Source organism: Hipposideros armiger, unplaced genomic scaffold, assembly GCF_001890085.2.
Source record: "Hipposideros armiger isolate ML-2016 unplaced genomic scaffold, ASM189008v1 scaffold_258, whole genome shotgun sequence".
Taxonomy (NCBI): domain Eukaryota; kingdom Metazoa; phylum Chordata; class Mammalia; order Chiroptera; family Hipposideridae; genus Hipposideros; species Hipposideros armiger.
In genome coordinates, this window is record NW_017731608.1 from 1,790,469 (window position 1) to 1,810,139 (window position 19,671).

Consider the following 19,671-nt stretch of genomic DNA (forward strand, 5'->3'; position numbering starts at 1 on the left):
CGTTACCCCTACCACAGAGTCTCTTCCTGGTCTGGTCTCCTTCTTTGGTGGGGTCACGCCCTCACCTGGGGTCATAGACCCTCCCTCTCGCCCGGGTTGGAGAGTGTCACTGGCCCCACTGGCCAAGCCCTAGGACCCCGCCTTCCTCCGCCGGGGTCACAGTTCCACACGCAGGGATCAGAGTCCCCCTCACTTGAGAATGGGGTCGCCGGCCGCAGGCAGAGGTCACAGTTTCACACGCGGTAGAGTTTCGGGCCTCTAGCCCCGGACGCGCCCTCCCTCGGCGGAGGCTCCGGTTTCCCGCCCAGGAATCCCTGGCCCCGCCCCCGACGTCGGCGGCCCCGCCCCCGGAGCCATGCCGCAGGGCCCAGGGTCCCCAGCCTCTAGCGCGGAGGCGGCGGGCGCCAGGCCCGAGGTCTCGGCGTCCGAGGGCCCTGCGCCGGCGGCGTCGCCTTCTCGGGAGGCTGCGGACGACTCGCAGCCCCAGTCCTCATCGCCTTCCTGGCTCCCCTCGCGGCCGCCGACCGCGAGCCCGGCGGTGGACGGGTCGCCGCTGCGCCCGGCCGCGTGGTGCGGGATGTCGGCCGGCGCGGTACTGGAGGCCGGCCTGGCCCGGGTTCTCTTCTACCCGACTCTGCTGTACACAGTGTTCCGCTGGAAGGTGCCGGGCCGGGCGCACCGCGACTGGTACCACCGCATCGACCACACCGTGCTGCTGGGCGCGCTGCCGCTGCGGAACATGACGCGCCGGGTGAGCCGGGCCGGGAGGCCGGACCGCGTCGGGCTTGGGAGCCGGGCGAGTGCCGCCCGGGCCTCGGAGGCCGGTTCTGAGCCCCCTCTTTACCTCGGCAGCTGGTACAGGACGAGAACGTGCGGGGGGTGATCACCATGAACGAGAAGTATGAGACCAGGTTCCTGTGCAACTCCTCAAAGGTGAGGGGCCCCGGCCCGTAGGGGGGAGCTGGGGCGGGCGCGCCGGCCAGCCTCGCCCACCACCTGGGGCCTGCGAGAGCCGGAGGAGGTCGGGGGAGGGGCGCTGCAGGTGACCGTGCCCCGGAGGCTGGTGTCCCAGGCTTTTTTGCCTCCTCAGGAGGAGGGTCTGGTACTCGAAGCTTAAATGGCTGCGGCTGGAGATAGAAATTGTGAAATAAAAACTGTTGTTGCCCTAGGCATTCAACATGAAGGCCCTATAAACTCTAGAAGAAAAGCTACCCACCCACCCCGCAGAATAAATTTATCCTAAAACCACCCATCGAAAAACTGCATAGGGTTCATTTGGCTCTGATTTGTGGGAAATTTTATTCATATGTTAGAGACATAGTGGAATTCCAAAGTACTGTCATAACGAAGTTCGGGCCTTAAAACAAAACTTTCATTAAATGCGAATGCCTGCTTGTGGAACTCTCCACAGCGGCTATTGGACATTACCCTATCTTTATAGTGTTTGACATCTGTTAGCACTATACAATTATCTTTCTGGTTTACTCTGATACAGCCGGATGAATATGCTGTTATTTCAACCTGTAGATTTTTTGAAACCTTAAAAAATATTTGTGACTCACATTTAAAATATATTGTTTAGCGATGGCATACGTTTTTAAGGAATGGACAGCAGTTCCTTGGATTTCCCAAAGTCCTTTGCCACAAGGTCTCGGGAGCTATTAGCCAAAGTGGTAAATGTTCCTTAGTGTGGTCAGTCCTGTGCAGCAAGAGGAGTCAAAAGATGCTTGGTCTCTGGATGTGAGGCGCTGGCGTTTGGACAATGCCGCTACATAATCCCACTGGCCTAGAGAAATCTCCAAGGCAGTGGTTCTCACATTGTAATATACCTGAGAACTATCTGCCAGTCTTGTTAAAATGGCAGATTCCCAGGTACAACCCCCAGAGATTCTGACTCAGGAAATTTAGGGTGGGGCCCAGGAATCTGAATATTTAGCAAGCTCCTCAGCTGTTTCTGGTGTCATTGAAGCATAAGCTGCATGCTACAAAACTGTTATTTGTTAATTTCATCAGCATAAAATACTTTCATTTAGAGCCATAAAGTCTCTGGTTCTAGCTAAGGAGATTAATAACAAGAGTACCTGGAGCCTATCTGAAGTCTTAAAGCCAAAAAGAAAGCCGTTGCCCACTTCATCAGAGGCCTTATTTCTCCTATTTGTTATTCTTTTATTCTTAAGTGATAATATTGCACTAGCAAAGGTACATAAATTATTTTAATTTTAAAATAAATATTTTCTACCACATGCCTGCTCAAGAAAAAAGTGGTGAAAAAGAGAAGATTTACGGACAGAGAAATGAAAGCTCTGGCAAGATATATTGAATTGTTGGAAAAGTCATGACACATTTTTGCAACAAAAAACAAAAAATACGTCATGACTTTTCCGACAACCCAGTAGTAGTCTGACCCTGCAGCTAGATCACTACACAGGCACCAATTATGCAAAAACACAGTTGCACAATTTTTGGCAGGTGAATTTTATACAGCTAATATTTTGCAGCTAAAGATTCAAATACCCAAAGGGTACTTTAAGGACACTTTAAATATTGGACATAATTCTAACTCAGCAGCACAGCTATTATTTGATGAAAGACCAACCATGTAGGTCAGCCATTTGAAAAAGATTTCTGTAAGAAGTTTGTTTAGAAAACAGTAAACAGTATATTTACATTGTAGTAAGCCCTGAAGCTTCCTTGTTGCTTTGCTGCCTCTTGGGAGCCCATCTTCATACCACTAACATCAGGCTTTTTTTTCCATTCTCTTTTTTTATGCTGATGGACCTGGTTCCAGGAGTGGAGGAGGGTAGGAGTTGAGCAGCTGCGACTCAGCACTGTAGACATGACTGGAATCCCAACCTTGGCTAACCTCCAGAAAGGAGTCCAGTTTGCTCTCAAGTACCAGTCACTGGGCCAGAGCGTCTACGTGCATTGTAAGGCTGGGCGCTCCAGAAGTGCCACTATGGTGGCAGCATATCTGATTCAGGTAGGAAAGGTCTTTCTGGACTGTTCCCATTTATAGCACGTTTCCAGAACTTCAGTAGCATGGTCTCCTGGCAGGCCTTGCTGGAAGGAGTCATGTTCCCAGTCTCAGGCTGCTGGGAGGTGGAAGGCATCTGAGCATTGTAGATAGGCAGATCTGTGGCTTGGCCACCTGCCAGCTATGCGACTTAGGCAAAGGTGGCTTCCCCTCTCTGGTGCTCAGTTTCCTCCTCAAACTAAATGTACTATGAAGCTTGAATGAGAAAGTACGTCGAGCACTGACCTACAACAGACACTCAAAAAAGTGGAGTTGCAAAGGATGTTACCACCAGCAAAAGGCCAGAAATACATGTTATAAATAGCATGTCAGGAAGTCCAGTACTGTAAATAGTGCTGATCACTTACAGCTCTGAAGTACTCAGATTTCAAGTATTTTGGAGTAGAGTTCTGGACGTTAGTTTCTAGAAACAGAGGACCCAATGGAATTTGGTCCATTTGTATGGTGAGCAGGTGGGATGCTTTTAAAATTATTTAGAAGCAATACTGTAGTAGTCCATCATTCCTTGTTACATGTCCCCTGCTTGACTCATTTTTGTTACCGATTGGTCCCTGCAGAGCATTTACTAAGTCATGTGGATAGTTTAAACAAAAAGGAAGTGTAAAAATTACCAGCCTGGCCTTGTTTGTGTTACTGTGGACTGGTGAGTAGATGGTTGAAAATACTAAAGCTTTGGTCATTTAGGGTTGTTTGCTGGAAACAGGGTCTCAGGATATTTTGGGCTGAGTGAGAATTGAACCATCAGGCTAAAAATCTATATTTTCTTGGTTCTGTTGAGTTCTAAACCATTAAGTATCCTTAGGACACAAAGCTAACCCTCTTAGTCAAATTGAAAAAGTGCTGTTTTTCTAGCCATGGTGACAAGATGCATAAAAACATCTACTCTTTCCAGGAAACTTGAAACCAACAGCTCAGTGAGGACATGTAATAGACCTAGGAAGGCCTGAATTTTGGATCTAAGCTTCACGTTTAAGCTTTTAAAAAAAAAAAAAAGAAAAAAAGATTTTGAGGAGTTGGGGGGAGGGGAACAGCGTTGGGGAATCGGGGAAGGGGAACATCCGGGTAGACAAATTGCTGTTTTTATTCTTCAGTCTAGTTGTGGAGGATGTCACTTCACTGGCCCATGTTGGTATGATCATTGTGCTCTTCCTGGGTGAGGCCATAGGTCGCTGGTCATTGGTCGGCCGCTCACAGTGCTGCAGGTAGCTCACTGCAGCCTAAGCCGTCGCAGGTGACTCACAGCAGCCCAGCTCCAGGTCGAGCTTTTGTTCACCATCTTAGCTGTAGAGGGTGAGCGTCACTGGCCCTCAATGAGGGATCCAAACCACAGCCCTGCTGCTCAGAGCTGGTGCTCCCAAGCGAGCTCTTAATCAGCTGAGCCACTCGGCAGTCCCTAAGCTTCTTTTTCTTGGGTTTGGCACGGCAAGAATTAGAAAGTCTGACTTGTCCTCCCCAGCCTGTTGCATTGTAATTTGGGACGGGTTAACTGAGGGCATTAAAGTGCTCTCCTATTTATAATATATCAAGCATGGTTTTTAACTCCCCTCAAAATGGAGTTTTTTGTTGTTGTTGTTTTTAAATGACATTCTGGAGCCCTTTAAGCACCTGTCAAGGACACCTTATACCTGCTTTTTTCTTTCTCTGCTAATTTCCCAACCCTGTACTTCAGGTATACAACTGGAGTCCAGAGGAGGCTGTAAGAGCTCTCACCAAGATCCGGTCACACGTCCACATCAGACCTGGCCAGCTGGAAATTCTCAAAGAGTTCCACAAGGAGATGACTGCAAGGGCAGCAAAGGATAAGTCATCACACATCACAGACATGAAGTTTGTGGATTAAAAAGAACTCAACAACCCTGCCGGCTACAGAAAAAAGTTTACAGAACCGAAGGGGCTTAAGCCCAGACTTGACATAACAGAAATGTACTAAGGAATGGATAATTTTGTTTTCTTTGTCATTTCATTTTTCTGAAATAACACTGTGGTATGACTAGAAAGATTTAGCATGGCTTCTATTCACAGGGTATAGGGAATGGGGGATAGAGATGAGGTTGCCTTACTTTTTAAATAGAAATCTATTCTTAAAAAATCTATTCTAAAAAGAAATCTATTGTGTACCTAATGTTGTACCTGATGGTATTTAGCACCATACCTCAAAGGCATTTAACACTAGGCAGAGAGAAGAGAAACACTCAGCTCTGGCTCTTTGCCACGGGTTCCTCAATTCACTGGCCCCTCAGTGGATTGGAGCAGTGATCCTGTGTGTAGAAAAGGAAGTATGGGATTCAGTCAGTATTGCAACTGACTTAGAAATGTGTTGGGCATTTGCTTAGTCTCCCTGAGGAAGTCACCCCTTCAGAATTCAAAACAGACACACATATCCCTTCAAAAACTTTTATTTGTATGAACAGTTCCTAGTTCTTGACTTGGCTTAGAACTTTAAAGGAGACTTTAAATGTTAAGAGTTTGAAAAACGTTTCTGCTATTAATTAAACAATCCTTTCTACTTTTATTCTGGCTTATCCCTTAGAGTAAGCCAAAAACATCAAACCAGAGTATACACTTCCTGACAGATGAGAAAACATTAGACTGAATGTCCCAAATTCTAGAGTTGACTCTTGCTGGTGACAGACACCTTCAACTTAGCCCCTTCTCCCAAACCAAGCCTGAAGGAAAACTCTTTTAACACCTAAATCTTTGTGGAAAAATGACCAAGAAGCCACTTTGCAGGCTATAGATAAAAAGACTGGGCATCTTTCCTTCTGTCTTGGGGTCAGGGGTGCTTCTATTTAACATTGATCAGGTAAAGAGGGGAGGCTGTGCCTAAGATCTAAGAAGGCTTGCTCTAAGCCACCTCCGCTGAGGCACAGGATTACCAGGAGATGGCAGAGAACAGGCTGGCCTTCTCTCTGTTCAAGCAGAGCAACAGCAGTCTCAAAAGACCCAAATGGGCCACCCCTATGGGTTCAGAAAAGGGCTGAAGGCTGCCTTTTGAACATGTGCCAAAAAATAACAATACTCTGAACTGGGACCTTGGGGACTTCAAGTTTGGATGGGTAGGTGCTGGAAAAGGGGAGGACAAAAGTCAGCTGCTTTCCTCCTCACAGCCTTAGGCCAACACAAACTGCAAATTGGTGAGAAGCACTTTAATGCCTGTGGTGACAGTTACAGCTGAAGTGGCAGGGTCAAGCTTGTAGGTGTTGGCATCCCCCTTTTTATATCGGTCCCGAAAAACATAAATGCTCCCGTTACAACTGGCAATCTTCCAGAGGGACGGGGCAGAGCTCCAGGCCTCAGGAAGGCAAAGCCGCGTGAAGCTGTCTAGCAGGGGATTATAGCACACCAGGGAGTCCCCTTCAGCCACGATGAACACCAGATCCTTATGCACAGCTGCGTGCATGCGGCCTGCGAAGGGCAGCACATAGGGCTTCACATGGCACTTGTCTGTCTCGGTATCAAAGCACTGGATGAGTCGGGAAGGTTTAGTAAAGAAGTCCAGGTCACTCTCCTCCCCCCCTAGTAAGTAGATGATCCCATTGAGGTTGGCTCCAGCGGCCCCTGACACAGCCACCTCTAGCTGCGTTGTCTCTGTCCAGACGTTATCACCTACCCGGTAATAGATAACTGCATTGGAGAGAGTATCTTGCAGGGTCTTGCCACCCAGTGAATATATGGCATCTTTCCCGGGCACAGATACCAGGGTATGCTGGAGCCGGTCCCGAGGCAAGGGTGCGCACCACTCCCAGTCCACGGTGGCATTGTTGCACTTCCACATGCGCCGTGGGATGGACCCTCCCACCACGTACAAGTCTCCACCGTGCTTGCAGGCTGCAGTGATCTGGTGGCACAAGCTGTTTTGGCCACTTACACTGATGGAGTCATCTTCGGCACAGTGCAAGGAAACAGCCAACGAGTGGGTACGAGATGACTCTTTCCCAATCAGATAAATGTGCACATTCTCCCCAATTTCCTATTGGCAAAATTAGAAATGATATCGGTTCTAGGCTAAAGCTCAGCTGAGACGCATGTCCTTAAGGCCCTGGAACACATATCTTGCTCTAACCTATTCCCCTCTAGTTTCTGTGTGTCATCCTGCCTCTCCTCCAATCACTCTTTCAGGCATTTTAAGCTGGGGCAGAGAATCTGTTGCACTCATCCTTTCAGCTTTTTAAAAACTATCATGAGTTGGTGCTTCAGACAAAGGGTGCTCAGGATTGTTAATGCAATGATGAAAGTAGTTATCTCAAGGAGCTCTGGAGCCCAGAGGCTGGTGGCTTTTGGGCTCACGCATCTATCCTCCTCCCCAGCTCTTAACAACTTCAAGCCAGAGACCTTATTCACCAGCCATCAAAGAGGCCAGGCCAATTGATAGCTATGATGCATGGCTATTATTGTCTCCCAACCCTAAAGAAATCTGCCTTACCTTCAAGCTAGTCCTGAGTGACTCTGCAAAAGCCTCTCTTTCCTCTTTATTAAAATTGATCCAGGCCTCTATTGCCTCTGTTGGGTTCTGGGAACATGGAACTCCATCTGTGAGAGCCAGAGGAAAGGCATGGTCAATGGCAATCTGACAATCTGAAAGGGAAATTTAGAGCCAGAGGCTTTAAAGATGTGAACCACTTTGTTAAACTACCACCTTGAATAATATGTGTATGTGTATGAGAAATTAACCTAAAGTTGCCTTGTTTCTTGTAATCAAAATGGATGGCTTGATAATACTCCCATTTGCCATGGAAGCAATCTACTAAGCTGCAGAGATCACACCTAAAGTATGGTTATACCCCACTTGCAGGCAGGGTCAGGATTGTTACCTAAAGTTGGCCCATCACTTAAAAATTTTTTTAGGTATCTTGGCTCATCCGTCAATAGTTTACTTAGGTAGCTAGTTTCACAGGTACGTGCAAAGTGCAGGATGGATGTGAGCACACTTAATGCACAGGACAGATCAGAGTATAAATACAAATAGTTCCTCACTACCTTTTGTGGGTAAATGCTGCTGCTTTTATTTTCCTGGCTTCTTCCTCAGTAAGGGACTCTCTCTGAAAATAGCTGCACTAAATCTCAATTTAATTTCTCTCAGAAGGGATCCAAATCCCTACCAATAATACTGTAAACTAACAGGAAGCCTGAGGGTTCCTTTCTCCTGAACTAGAGTATCTGCTGAACATCATACCCAAGTAGCTGGGTATGCTATGCCCCCTTCCCTCAACTTACCTGAGATGATATCAGTGAGGAGATGGTGGGGCAAATGGAGAAATTCCTCTGTGCTCTGCAGCTGGGCCAGGTGGGCCTTGGCACAGTGCTTGGCAGCAGTGTAGAGCTCAGGATCACTGTGCCGATCTGCCAGCCACATCACCTGAAGGCAGTTGCCCACCTGCACTGTGCGGGCCAAAAACCTTGAACATTCCTCAAATAGAGATGTCAGCTGATACATGTCTGACACCTCATAAATTTCCTGCAGCTCATCAGCTCGAAGTTTCACAGTCCCATGGTAGATAAAATCAACCAGGAGCTGGAAAACAGACTCACTGACATCCTGCAGCACGATCACCCGGTTGTGGGCCTCCTTCAGGTTGGAAGTGAACATGGACCTGAAGAAGCAGCTCTGAGCTGAGAGGACCAGCCGGTGGAGCTGAAACTCCCGGCCTTCCACTGAAATGGTCACATCAGCAAAGAGCTCTTCCTCCAGACACAGTTTCATGATGCCCTGAGCCACACGGCCTGAGTGTGAACGATCTTTGAAAGTGTAGTTCACAAAGTAGTTCTCATCCATGGATGCTCCAGGCTCCTCTGGTGATTCCATGGTAGCCAACTTCTCTCTCTGCCAGCTGTCTGCAAAGCAACACCACCCTCAGCAACTTAGGGAATCCACAGCCACAGCCTATTAATCAAACCGTCCAATTCAGGGCAGGAGAAGGAACAAGTGAGAGCAAAGTGGGCCCAGATGGACCTTAGTCCTGGCCCTGCTGATAACATCTCTGACGCTTTCTTTCAACCACAGTTCGGTTCGTCTTTCTGCAGTGGCACCCCATCCGTAATAAAATCAATAAAATTTCCTACTCCAGGTGTTTCTCTGAGAAAACACTGAATATTCCTTTCCATGATGTAACAAAAGACTTGGTATTTAGGTCAACACATGAAAGCGAGGAGCTGGAGGAAGCCTATGATCTTAAAAGCCTGGCAATAAACCTTACAAATCAAATAACGATTGGGTATAAAAGTAGTTAGGCTCTGGAGAGCAGAAACAGACAAAAAAGACCCCCAAGACCTTGTGTCCAGACAGCCCCCCATCCCTTTACTCTACCCCGCTGCTCCGCCCGCGCGCGCGCGCGCATGGAGTCCAGATTCCAATATGAGGCTTGGCTGGGACATGTCAGCACCACATTTGCTCTTTTCTGAGCTTCCCCCTCGCCCTTCCCCGCTCGACGTAATGACTCCCCAAGGCTCCGTCCCAGAACTCGAGACAGAGCCCAGCCATCCCTAGCCCGAGGTACGAGGAGGCCCACTGCCACGTGCAGTGTAGCCTCTCTACCTGGAGTCACCTGGGAAACGGTCGCCAGGGAAACCGTTGTCTCCCCCTCCCCCCAATCCACCATGCCCGCCAGCCCTTGTCAAAAGCTTAGTTTAGGGAGCGGGGAGAGGTATGGAATGTGGAACCAGAACCCCCGCCCCTTCCCCTCTTCTCACCTGTCCGGTTCTTTAGGGTCCTCGCTTTCTCTCTAGCCTCTGCCACACCAAGCTAGGGCCACGTTCACCTCACTGTTTCCCTACCTGCTTGCCTTGTTTTCTCACCTGCGTTCCCTCCTTTCATTCCGAAGCCTGGATACCGGAACCTCTGCTTATGGCCCCGCGTTCGTCCGGAATAAGATATAATGCACACTTCCGCTTCCGGTCCGTGCCCTTGGGGCTCCGTGTCCTGTGGGTCTTACCTCCGCTACTTGATTTGCATCTGGGAAACATGGCGGCGGCAGCGACGAGGGGCTGGTGGCGGGGGCTTGTGGGGGCCGTGGCGCTGTCCAGGGGTGAGCAGGGGACAGCCGGATGAGGCTCGGGACAAGATCAGTGGCGCGCCCATCGCAGGGAGCCCCTCAGGACTCACCTTGCGCTCCTGTGCCTTTTGTCTCCCCGTGCAGTGGCCAGGCGACCTTTGGTGCTGCCGCCGGTGAGGAGGGAAAGCGCTGCGGCCGACACGCGCCGTGAGTATGTGTGGGCCTGGCCCTTCTCGGGACTACAGGCGGGACCCCTTCGCTCCTTTTGTCAGATGTTTGACCTTGCTCTGGGATGCCTTTCCCTGTGTCCTGGCAAATCTCTGCTTGTCCTTGGAGACCTGACTGCAATGGTCCCCACTCTGCAGGCAGAATCGGGCCCTCCCTGTGCCATTAGGCCTCTCCTATGGCGCTGATTGTCCCCTTGTCCAGTTCCATGATTCCCTTTTATTCTGGTTAAACTGAGAGCTTGAGAGCTGGAAACAACCTTCTGGACTCAGAGCCCAATGTACAACCTGTTATAATGGTAGTTTACATTAATTGAATGCTTACTGTGTGCCAGGCACCTTGCGAAGTGTTTTAGTGAATGATCTTAGTCTTCACAACAATCTTATGAGATAGTATTGTGCTCTTCATACAATAGATCAGGAAACAGCCCAGAGAAGTAACTTGCCCAGGGTCACAGTATCAGTGAATGATAGATCAAATCGGCTTGCTTCCATTACCCTGCAGTCAATGACGTGTGGGTAGTCAGTGATTTATGGTTGTATGAATGAGTGTATGGAGATATTTTACAGTCAACAGAAGCCGACTGGGAGTCATGAGACCTGGCATTTCCCCCTTTCAGGCCTCAATTTCCTCATCTATGAAAAAAAAAAAGTTTCAACTAGATAACCTGTGAGGGCTCTTAAGCCCTGAAGTTGTTTACTTGAGAAGCTGCTATGAGCCAGGTGCTAAGGAGATACACAGAAGCAAAAGTTCTGGTTCCTACTCTTAAAGAACTCCTGGTAAGAGAGCTGAAACATATGCTGCTTTAGCAGAAACGCAGGCATTGTGAAGGAAGAACCATGGAGTAGTTTTGAGACGAGGCAGATACCCCAGCTGCAGTAATGAGAGTCTTTGTGTACTGTGTATGTGGCCTGTCCCCTAAGTTTTCATCATTTCCTATTCCCTGGAAGAGGAACCCTCCACCCTTACCTTTCTCAAGGTTCTACAAAGAGCACTGCTGGGAGACAATACCCCTTTACAAGCCCAAGAGACTGGCTGCTGCCTTCACCATTCCTTTGTTAAATATGCCTTCTCCTTCCAGCCACTGTCAAACCACGGAATGATGTGTCCCACAAGCAGCTCTCAGCTTTTGGAGAGTATGTGGCTGAAATCCTGCCCAAGTATGTCCAACAAGTTCAGGTAATATTCACTACTGTTGTTTGATCTGGGACAAGAAAACCATATTCTTGGACCATGTGGAAGTGGGCATCTCGGTATCAAAGAAACCAGATTCCTCCATCCCAGCTGGGCTTCTTTCTCTGCCTTAAACTAGGAGAATCAGCTGAAGTTAGCTGTTCCCACAGTAGCTCTTTGTTGTCTCTGCCCTCCTGTTCCATGTCTGCAGGTGTCCTGCTTCAATGAGTTAGAGATCTGTATCCATCCTGATGGAGTCATCCCAGTGCTGACTTTCCTCAGGGATCACACCAACGCACAATTCAAATCCTTGGCTGACTTGACGGCAGTGGACATCCCCACCCGGCAGAACCGTTTTGAGGTCAGTAAGGAGATTTGAGGTTTGGGAAGGAAGGAAAGAGGACAGAACAGTTTTAGGGGGAGAGCTACCAATGGGAATCATAGCCTTCTTAGTTGCCATTTGGGTCAAACAGTTCAACATAGCAGTTAAACTGGGGCCTCAGAATCAGGCAGCCCTCAAGTTTGAATCCTGGCTCTGCCAGTCATAGGCTGTATGACTTCAAACATTTTGTTTAATCTTTCTGAATTTTAGTTTTCTTATGTGCAGAGGAAGTATAAAATTGTCTCCATTTCATAAGGTGGTTGTGAGGATTAAATGAAACAGTGCTAGTAGATTGTTCACACAGTTCTCAATATGTTCAACTGTTGATATTTACTGATCATATCCTGGTTGTCAGATTCTGGGATTGAGAGAGAAATAACACCTAATCCCTGCCCTCCAGAAGCTCCCCACACTCTAGTGAGGGGAAGGACACATAAACAGCTTACTGTAATAATATATTACACAAGGGATGTTAGAGAGATGGTATAAGAATGCAGGAGGGCAACTTAGCCCTTTCTGGAAGGCTGCTTTGAAGAGAGAGAGTATGTTTGTGCTGAATCTTAATGGATGACAGGAGACTAGTGAGGATTGGGGTTTGGGGAGATGGGTTTGGGAGACATCCCAGACAAAGGGAATAATGTTAACAAAGATGAGCATCCTGACATGCGTCCTACAGTGTGACCTAGGCCTTTGGAAGTAGTTGTAAGTATAGGAGGGTCTTGAGGTTTTGAGCTTCAGGACAGACGGCAGGTTCACAGGGTGGAATCCAACCCATCCTGTATCCTCATCATTGATGCTCCCACTCAGGGACTCCCACCTCAGACCCTTCAGCCTGTCGCCATCTTGGTTCTCTAGCTCCCTCTGTTCTCCTTAGATTGTTTATAACCTGCTCTCTCTGCGCTTCAACTCTCGGATCCGTGTGAAGACCTATACCGATGAGCTGACACCCCTTGAGTCCACTGTCTCTGTGTACAAGGCGGCCAACTGGTATGAGAGGGAGGTGAGTTACTGGGCATGTTGGATCCTGCCTCTGGGCCAGCATTGCAGAATTGGTTGAAACTACTGGATGCAGCACAGTCCCTCACCTGTGTTGGCCATGATGAACTGGTTGCCTGAGGGCCTCTTTTTTTCTAGATATGGGACATGTTTGGAGTCTTCTTTGCTAACCACCCTGACCTAAGAAGGATCCTGACAGACTATGGCTTTGAGGGACATCCTTTCCGGAAAGACTTCCCTCTGTCTGGTTACGTTGAGGTAGGAGCCTTGGAAGTGGGATAGCAGCCTCAGGGAGGGTCTGGCAGGGAACCTGGGGGATCCTCGGCATGGCAGGAAATATGGTTTGTGGATTGTGGTAGTTTAAGAGCATCAGCTCCAGATTCAATTCCTGGCTCCACTTTCGTAATCTGGGGCAAGTTACTTAATTTCTCTGTGACACAGTTTTCTCATCTGCAAAACGGGAACAATAATATTACTAAACTACTAAGACTTGCGGTGAGCTAAATGATTTATGTGCAAAGCTTGGTGTATTATCAATGCTCAGTTGATGTGCCATTATTGTAGTGGTCATTTTAATGGCCAGGGCAGCCTTGAGGACAGTTTGTCCCCACTGAAAGTGGGGCATCACTTTACCCTGCCCAGGATCTCTGAGAAGGGAGCTGATAAGGAAGACGCTGAGTGTTCAGCCCTTGTGAATGACCAGAGGCAGCAGCAGTAATATGACTGTAAGGGCCTTATAAAGAATTTCAGTGCTTTGCTTTATCAGCCATGTGCTGCAGGCTGTTTATGAGCAGGAGGGGGATCTAGTGTAGTCATACACACAGGTGATTTTGTAGCAAGTAAGTTTTTAGAAATGTTGAGATAGTGACAATCCAGCTCTTCTCATTAGTACCCAAATGCTCCTGTTTTCTTAGTATTTTGCCTGGTTCCATTTTCTTCTCAAGCTGCTTGTGGTCAGGGTTACTTCCCTCTCTTCTCACTACTGTCCCCCTAATCTGGTTTGCTCCTTCACCCCAGCACCTGTTTGTTCTTACCTTATCCAGTTGCTCCTCCAGTAACAAGAAAAGCCATGCCAAATTTACTGTCTTCCAAATTTACTGCCTTGTATCTTGACAGTGGTAATGCCAAGGCCATAGGGCATGAATTTGAGTGCTTGCCAGTTTAGGTTTCCTCTTTTTCAGCCACTGACTTGCTCCCTAATTCTGGCCAAGTGTTACCATTACCTTGTAAGAGTGGGTGGATGGGTGAGCACAGTCAGCTCTGCTGGAAAAGGAGCTAAGAGCTCATGATGTGGGGGGATGGTTGGCAGGGGAGCCTGTCCTGGTGATGGCAGGGCGTGAGATAAGGGCCATTTTGGACTGTGGGTGGAATGTGACTTGATAGGGGTGTGACACAGATGTGGATAGAGACTTAGTGACAGGCTGGGACAGGAGTCAAGAACAGAGACATAAAGGGGCTGGGGAAGTCACTCCTGGTCTTGGGGAAGTAGGCTGCTTACCGTAACAAGGCCTTCCTCAGTGTCCAAACCTTTTTCTTCTGCAGTTACGCTATGACGATGAGGTGAAGCGGGTGGTGGCTGAGCCGGTGGAGTTGGCCCAAGAGTTCCGAAAGTTTGACCTCAATAGCCCATGGGAGGCTTTCCCTGCCTATCGCCAGCCCCCCGAAAGTCTCAAGCTTGAAGCCGGAGACAAGAAACCCGAAACCAAGTAGTTCCAGGGAAGGCATGTGGATCCTAGAAAGTGTCTTATCTATAATTGAGTGTCCTGTAAATAAAATCCTACTTAGACTCACCAGTTCCTATGTGCCTATCATTATGAAGCTTTGACTCAGGAGAGGGCAGATGCAGGAGGGGTTTTTCCTTGTTCCCTTAGAGAGACTACCAAATCGGAATCTATTTTAATGGGACTAAATAGTGCAGTTGGAGACATGGAGACCTGCAAGCCTGGATGTATTTCTGAGAGAGGGATTCTGGAGCTGAAATCGAAATTCTCGTAGTCCACAGGGCTCAGGATGGGTGTGGCATGGCCTCCCCTGAGACCTGGAGAGGGTCCCAACAACTGCTGGAGAAAGCCCCTTATCTGGTAGTAGCTGGTGGAACCAGGGAAACCCCCCCCCCACCCTCATCCCATCCAGATAGCCACAGGGTTCCATGAGCCAATAGCCAGAGCCAGGAAGAACCACAGCTTATTTTTGAGTCTTGACCCCTGCCTCCTGCTCCCTGCAACCTGATAACCCATCACGCTTGGGCTAAGGGAATCCTCCTGGACTCTGGCCTGAACCAAGAATGTTGTAAGCAAGCACAGGTCCCAGGGCTGGAGCAAAAGACAGGAGCTGCAGATCTGTCTTCCAGGGGATAGGACTCCCTAACCCAGCTGGTCTGGGGTCTGCTCAGCCAGTGACTGAATGCCTGAGGTGGAAGTGCTTGGCTCTGCCTGTCCATGGGGCCACCCAGCCAGCCCAAACCAGGCTTTGCAGCTGATGCTCTTGGCTGCTGAGGGGCTCCCTGGAGGCTGGGCTGACCTGGGGTCAGGAGTTCAGCTCAGCTACAGGATGTTTTGGGTGTGAGGACAGATAGTAAGGTAGTGTTAACTGCGTGGGCACTTTCCTACCTCCTGGGAGGGCCAAACTATTGTAGAACTGTTTGCTACCAAACACCTTTTTTCTATTAACTAAGCATCCTGCCCATCTGGGCAGCAATAGGCTGAGGGCCTGACAAGCAGAGAGCTAGGCGCCTACTGCCAACAACGAAAGATTCCACATTTCTACAGGATGGAAAGAGCCCCTGGGAAGCCAGAGCCAGCCACTCCCTGTTTAGCACTGAAGTCTGACACGCAATGCAGGGAACGCCTGGAGCAGCCTGCCGTGGAAAGTTGGAGCCACAGTGTGTGGCAGGCGGATGCAGGACCAGAGAGCAGTTGGGGAGAGTGAGACCCAGAGGACAGGCATGGCAGGGAAAATGCAGTTCTTGGCTTGGCTAATGGTAGCCATTTGCCTCTTTCCGTGGTTGACTACATCCCAGCACCATGCAGGTACCAGGGCTTCAGGGTGGGGTGGATGGAAGCCAAGGAAGGCTGCCAGATGATGATAGTTACAGTTGGTTCTATCTGAGCCTTGCAGGCCCTAGAACTGTGGGCATGGTTGGTACCAGGCTGACCTGTGCTGCAGGGGCTAATGGTGTGGGCCCCACGCCCAGAACTGGAAAGGTCCAGGTGAAGTAAAGGGAGATAAGATATCCCTGGGTTGCCCTCAGTGCTGGCCCTGGACAGCATTGGGCCTGAACCTATTCCGGTTGATGCACAAAGCAGCACCTCTTGACCTGCCCTGGGCTTGGAGCAGTTCTTCCAAGGGCCAGGCAGCACTCTGGAGGGAGATGAAGGAAGCTGCAACAGACATCCTCCTTTGCCTGGCCTCCCTGCCTTGCACACCATCACTACTGAGGAGCAATTAAGGAGTGGGTTCTTCCCAAAGGGGTCCTCAACTTTTTGGGGAGGGTCACTGGCACTGTTTCAGGTTACATTGTCCCCAGAGGATTCTAGAGAAGGGAAGTGGGGAGTGAAGTGTCTTGTGACCATTGGCCTGGAGTTCTTGGCCAAGGGAACTGCAGAAGTTCAAGGCGGAGTCCTGGACATTTGCCGAGGTGGCATCTGGGTTTGGGATGATGATTTTGGGATCACAAGACCTATGCCCTGGAGGATGAATGTCAGTGTGTGTGTAGGGGGTGAGGGACATGGGATGGCATTCTTGCTCTTTTGCAGCTAGAACCTCTAGGTGCTCTTACTAGGCAGCTGAGGGGCACTTCTGGGAGGCTGGGCTGTTGAGGGTGGAACTTGGCAGGGGTCTGACTTCTCTCTGCTGCCCCAGGGCAGCCCATGAACAGCACCAGCGTGGGAGGTGGCCTGCAGGAGCCAGAAGCACCGGAAGTGATGTTTGAGGTCTTTCCTCCAGCTTGGGACATGGGGGTGGGAGTGTTCAGAGGTCCCTAAACTCGGGGAAGGGGGATGTCTCAAGCTGGCCTGCTGGGGAGGGGGGACAACCCAGCATGGGCCCTGCTGCCTGCTTATGCTCCCCAGCTCACTCTTGCTCCCTGCCCTGTCCCCGGGACCCCAGCCCATCCCTTACATGGCTCCCCTTGCAGCTGCTCTGGGCTGGGCTGGAGCTGGATGTCATGGGGCAACTGCACATCCAGGATGAGGAACTGGCATCCACACATCCAGGCCGCCGACTCAGGCTCCTCCTGCTGCACCACGTGCCCAGTGACTTGGAGGGTGCTGAGCAGCAGCTGCAGCAGTTCCAGGACCTGCGGAAGGGGCCTCCTCTTAGCCCTTGGGACTTTGAACATCTGCTCCTCACAGGCCTATCCTGTGTCTACCGGCTGCACAAGGCTAGCGAGGCTGAGGAGAGGGGCCGCTGGGCCCAGGTCTTTGCCCTCCTGGCACAGGAAACACTCTGGGACCTGTGCAAAGGCTTCTGCCCCCAGAGCCAGCCCCCTTCTCTGGGACCCTGGCTTTCGATCCTTGACCCCTTCCCCTGACGCTCCCCTTTCACCCGCTAGCCCACCTCCTCCCCCTTCCCCTCCCACCCCCCATGCCAGACCCACCCTGGGCAGGAGCTTCCATCTGGTACCTAGTTCTTCCCTGTGTTCAGGTCTCTGAGCTCGGCTTGTACCCTGGACCCTGGTCTATCCCTCCCCCCATCTTCTTCCCTGGGCCCTGATAAGCTAAGAGTCCCGCCATAAGGGCCCAGACAGCAGGTGCACAGCTTAAGGCAGAGTTGTGTGTGTTTTGGGGTCAGTGTATTTAAGAGATGCTGAAAGGGGAGCTGCCCCCAAGTAAGGCCAGGTCAGACCCTCCAACTCCTGCCCTGGCAGTCCGTGAGGCGTCCTGTGGAATCTAAACGGGAACCTTGTAAGAGCTCAGCCTCCAGTCCTAATTTAGATAACTCCTTTTAACCCCAGCCACGGTTCTGGGGTCCCTGAACCTCCAAGTTCCCCATGTGGACTGGGAGAAAGGGCTGGACGCTTTTAGTTCGGTCTGTTGGAGGAGTGAAGGGAAGCAGGTGGAGGAATATACCTTTTGTGTGGGGGGCCGGCGGGAATGTTTTCGGTCTATCTCAACAAGGCTCATGAGATGAACACCGCAGAGGAGGGTGTGAGGCTGGGAGGGGGCAGGCTGAGAGAGACAAGCTAAGGCTGGCTGGTATAGCCCTGATCCTGTGTAGCTCATCCTATAAAATGTTCGGTTCTGGCCTCCTGGAGCCGGTGTGCTTCCATGTTTGACCCCTGTTCTGAGCAAATCACTCTCCCTGTCCTGAGGACAGGAATCGCGGCAGCCAAGTAGCAACAGCACATCCCACTCACACACCCTAGTGGAAGAAGGAAGGTGCTGCTGTTTCTTTGAATCCATGCTCCCAGCGAGGCAGTCACAAAAAGAAATCAGCCATCAAAGGGCTCTAAGAATGACGCTGAAGGTCAGGGAGGGGGGTGGAGTCAGACAGAAGGACTGACTGGAAAGGGACAGGACGGGGAGGCCCACAACGGGTTGGGTGAGAAGGGTTCAAATTCCCACCTCCTCGCCCACCCAGGACCTGACCAAATCCTGCCCTCTGACCCCCACCCTGTGCCTGCAGTAGTCACTGCCTTCCCGCCCCGCCCTGAGACAGAAGTGTCGCGGTCAAGACAGAGGCAGGACCCTGGGGAACATAGGCGCCGGCGCAGGCCCACTTTATTGGCAGCGTCCAGCCGCACTGGGCGGGCCGTCATGCTCGCGCCGGCGGGGTGTTCGGGCCACGGGCCCCGGCTCGGCATGCACGCCCCCGGCCTCCTCTCCGGGTGGAAGCTCAGAGCTCTAGGGGCCCAAGGCCCGGAGGGCTGGCGGGGATGAGGTCGGGGTACACGAGGAAGCCGGAGAAGGTGATGTACTTGCCGTGGTTGCTGTAGGCTCCATAGCCATCGTGGTCGTGGCTGAGCAGCCACACGGCGTCGCCGCGCCGCAGTGCCAGCATCACACTCTGGCTCTGCATCTCGCGGCGGCGCGATGCTCCGTCGTCGTAAATCATGGCCTGCACTTCGTCGCGGTTCTTCATCAGCTTCACCGACAGCGTCTTGTGCGGCAGCTTGCCCATTGTGAAGGAGAAGAAGTAGGCGCCGGGCAGGCGGCAGCGGAACACGCCGGCTGCCGCGTCGAAGTCACCGCCAATGTTGACAAGCTCGGTGTCGAAGGCCAGCGGCCGGTGCCGCGGCCCCGGGCCCGCGTCGGAACCCACCAGGCTGCGCGTGCGCGCCGCCGAGAACGCCGAGCGCGGCTCGGAGGGCGCGGGCAGACCGCGCGCAGGCGCGTCGGCGTCGGCGTACACCAGGTAGCCGCTGAAGGTGGCGCCGGGCGCGCCCAGCGCGTATTGCGGGGCGCCATGCAGCCGCAGCCACACCGTGTCGCCGTAGTCGAGCTGCAGCATGGCGCTCTGGCTGGCGGCGCGCCGAGCGCCGGGCCGCCGCTGCTCGTCGAAGGCCAGCGCCTGCACCTCGTCGCGGTTGCGCACCAGCATCACCGACAGGCTTTTGTGCGGGGCCTTGCCGGCCGTGAAGGAGAAGAAGTAGGCGCCGGGCACGCGGCAGCGGAACTGCCCCTTGGCCGCATCGAAGTCGCCCCCGATGTTCACGTACACCTTGTCGAAGGTCACCGGCATCTCCGACGTGCCCTCCAGCGACGTGGTGCGTGCGGCGGAGAAGGCCGAGCGCAGCTCTGTGGAGCCTGGAGCTGGGCCCAGGGCCCAGCAGGCGGCCAGGCCCAGCAGGCCCAGCAGGAGCGGCAGCATGGCGTCTGGAAGGGGAGGCAGAAGGGGAAGGAGAGGAGGGTCGGGCAGGGGCTGCCTCCAAA

General features: G+C 51.4%; 5 protein-coding genes across 7 annotated transcripts in view; 3 read left to right on the forward strand and 2 right to left on the reverse strand.

Annotated features, from left to right (window-relative positions):
- The first annotated feature begins 322 nt into the window (after positions 1–322).
- PTPMT1 (protein tyrosine phosphatase mitochondrial 1) lies at positions 323–5,546 on the forward strand. Its single transcript, XM_019656383.1, has 4 exons — positions 323–751; positions 853–933; positions 2,789–2,980; positions 4,704–5,546. Exons 1-4 carry the CDS (start codon positions 356–358, stop codon positions 4,872–4,874), a joined length of 840 nt encoding a protein of 279 aa, XP_019511928.1. The 5' UTR covers positions 323–355; the 3' UTR covers positions 4,875–5,546.
- KBTBD4 (kelch repeat and BTB domain containing 4) lies at positions 5,415–9,929 on the reverse strand. 2 transcript variants are annotated; one of them, XM_019656373.1, is made up of 4 exons: positions 9,827–9,929; positions 8,249–8,866; positions 7,458–7,564; positions 5,415–7,004 (listed from the first exon to the last, which is right to left on the reverse strand). In XM_019656373.1, exons 1-4 carry the CDS (start codon positions 9,843–9,845, stop codon positions 6,144–6,146), a joined length of 1,605 nt encoding a protein of 534 aa, XP_019511918.1. In that variant the 5' UTR covers positions 9,846–9,929; the 3' UTR covers positions 5,415–6,143. The 2 variants fall into 2 exon arrangements, with proteins under 2 accessions (XP_019511918.1, XP_019511919.1); XM_019656374.1 differs by having other exon boundaries at positions 9,722–9,911.
- On the forward strand, positions 9,916–14,592 carry NDUFS3 (NADH:ubiquinone oxidoreductase core subunit S3). The gene is made up of 7 exons (XM_019656382.1): positions 9,916–10,056; positions 10,168–10,230; positions 11,330–11,427; positions 11,633–11,782; positions 12,678–12,803; positions 12,938–13,057; positions 14,342–14,592. The coding sequence occupies exons 1-7, from the start codon at positions 9,993–9,995 to the stop codon at positions 14,507–14,509; spliced, it is 789 nt and encodes a 262-aa protein (XP_019511927.1). The 5' UTR covers positions 9,916–9,992; the 3' UTR covers positions 14,510–14,592.
- A 106-nt stretch (positions 14,593–14,698) lies between these two features.
- Positions 14,699–18,411, forward strand: FAM180B (family with sequence similarity 180 member B). The gene is made up of 3 exons (XM_019656384.1): positions 14,699–15,828; positions 16,661–16,731; positions 16,935–18,411. The coding sequence occupies exons 1-3, from the start codon at positions 15,696–15,698 to the stop codon at positions 17,328–17,330; spliced, it is 600 nt and encodes a 199-aa protein (XP_019511929.1). The 5' UTR covers positions 14,699–15,695; the 3' UTR covers positions 17,331–18,411.
- An 81-nt stretch (positions 18,412–18,492) lies between these two features.
- C1QTNF4 (C1q and TNF related 4) overlaps positions 18,493–19,671 on the reverse strand; it is an 11,154-nt gene continuing 9,975 nt past the window's right edge. For both annotated transcript variants that reach the window (XM_019656377.1, XM_019656376.1), the window contains one exon: positions 18,493–19,614. In XM_019656377.1, coding sequence (XP_019511922.1) covers positions 18,635–19,609 — 975 coding nt within the window. In that variant the 5' untranslated portion in view covers positions 19,610–19,614 and the 3' untranslated portion in view covers positions 18,493–18,634. The remainder of the gene's footprint in view (positions 19,615–19,671) is intronic.

Coding starts and splice junctions, on each gene's coding strand:
- PTPMT1 (XM_019656383.1), top strand. CDS start 356: ATGCCGCAGGGCCCAGGGTCCCCAGCCTCTAGCGCGGAGGCGGCGGGC. Junction 752..852: donor TGCGGAACATGACGCGCCGG/GTGAGCCGGGCC, acceptor TTACCTCGGCAG/CTGGTACAGGACGAGAACGT. Junction 934..2,788: donor TCCTGTGCAACTCCTCAAAG/GTGAGGGGCCCC, acceptor ACCTGGTTCCAG/GAGTGGAGGAGGGTAGGAGT.
- KBTBD4 (XM_019656373.1), bottom strand. Junction 7,565..8,248: donor CCTCACTGATATCATCTCAG/GTAAGTTGAGGG, acceptor TGGCTCTCACAG/ATGGAGTTCCATGTTCCCAG. Junction 7,005..7,457: donor CACTCAGGACTAGCTTGAAG/GTAAGGCAGATT, acceptor TTTTGCCAATAG/GAAATTGGGGAGAATGTGCA.
- NDUFS3 (XM_019656382.1), top strand. CDS start 9,993: ATGGCGGCGGCAGCGACGAGGGGCTGGTGGCGGGGGCTTGTGGGGGCC. Junction 10,231..11,329: donor CGCTGCGGCCGACACGCGCC/GTGAGTATGTGT, acceptor TTCTCCTTCCAG/CCACTGTCAAACCACGGAAT. Junction 11,428..11,632: donor AGTATGTCCAACAAGTTCAG/GTAATATTCACT, acceptor CCATGTCTGCAG/GTGTCCTGCTTCAATGAGTT.
- FAM180B (XM_019656384.1), top strand. CDS start 15,696: ATGCAGGACCAGAGAGCAGTTGGGGAGAGTGAGACCCAGAGGACAGGC. Junction 15,829..16,660: donor TACATCCCAGCACCATGCAG/GTACCAGGGCTT, acceptor CTGCTGCCCCAG/GGCAGCCCATGAACAGCACC. Junction 16,732..16,934: donor CACCGGAAGTGATGTTTGAG/GTCTTTCCTCCA, acceptor CTCCCCTTGCAG/CTGCTCTGGGCTGGGCTGGA.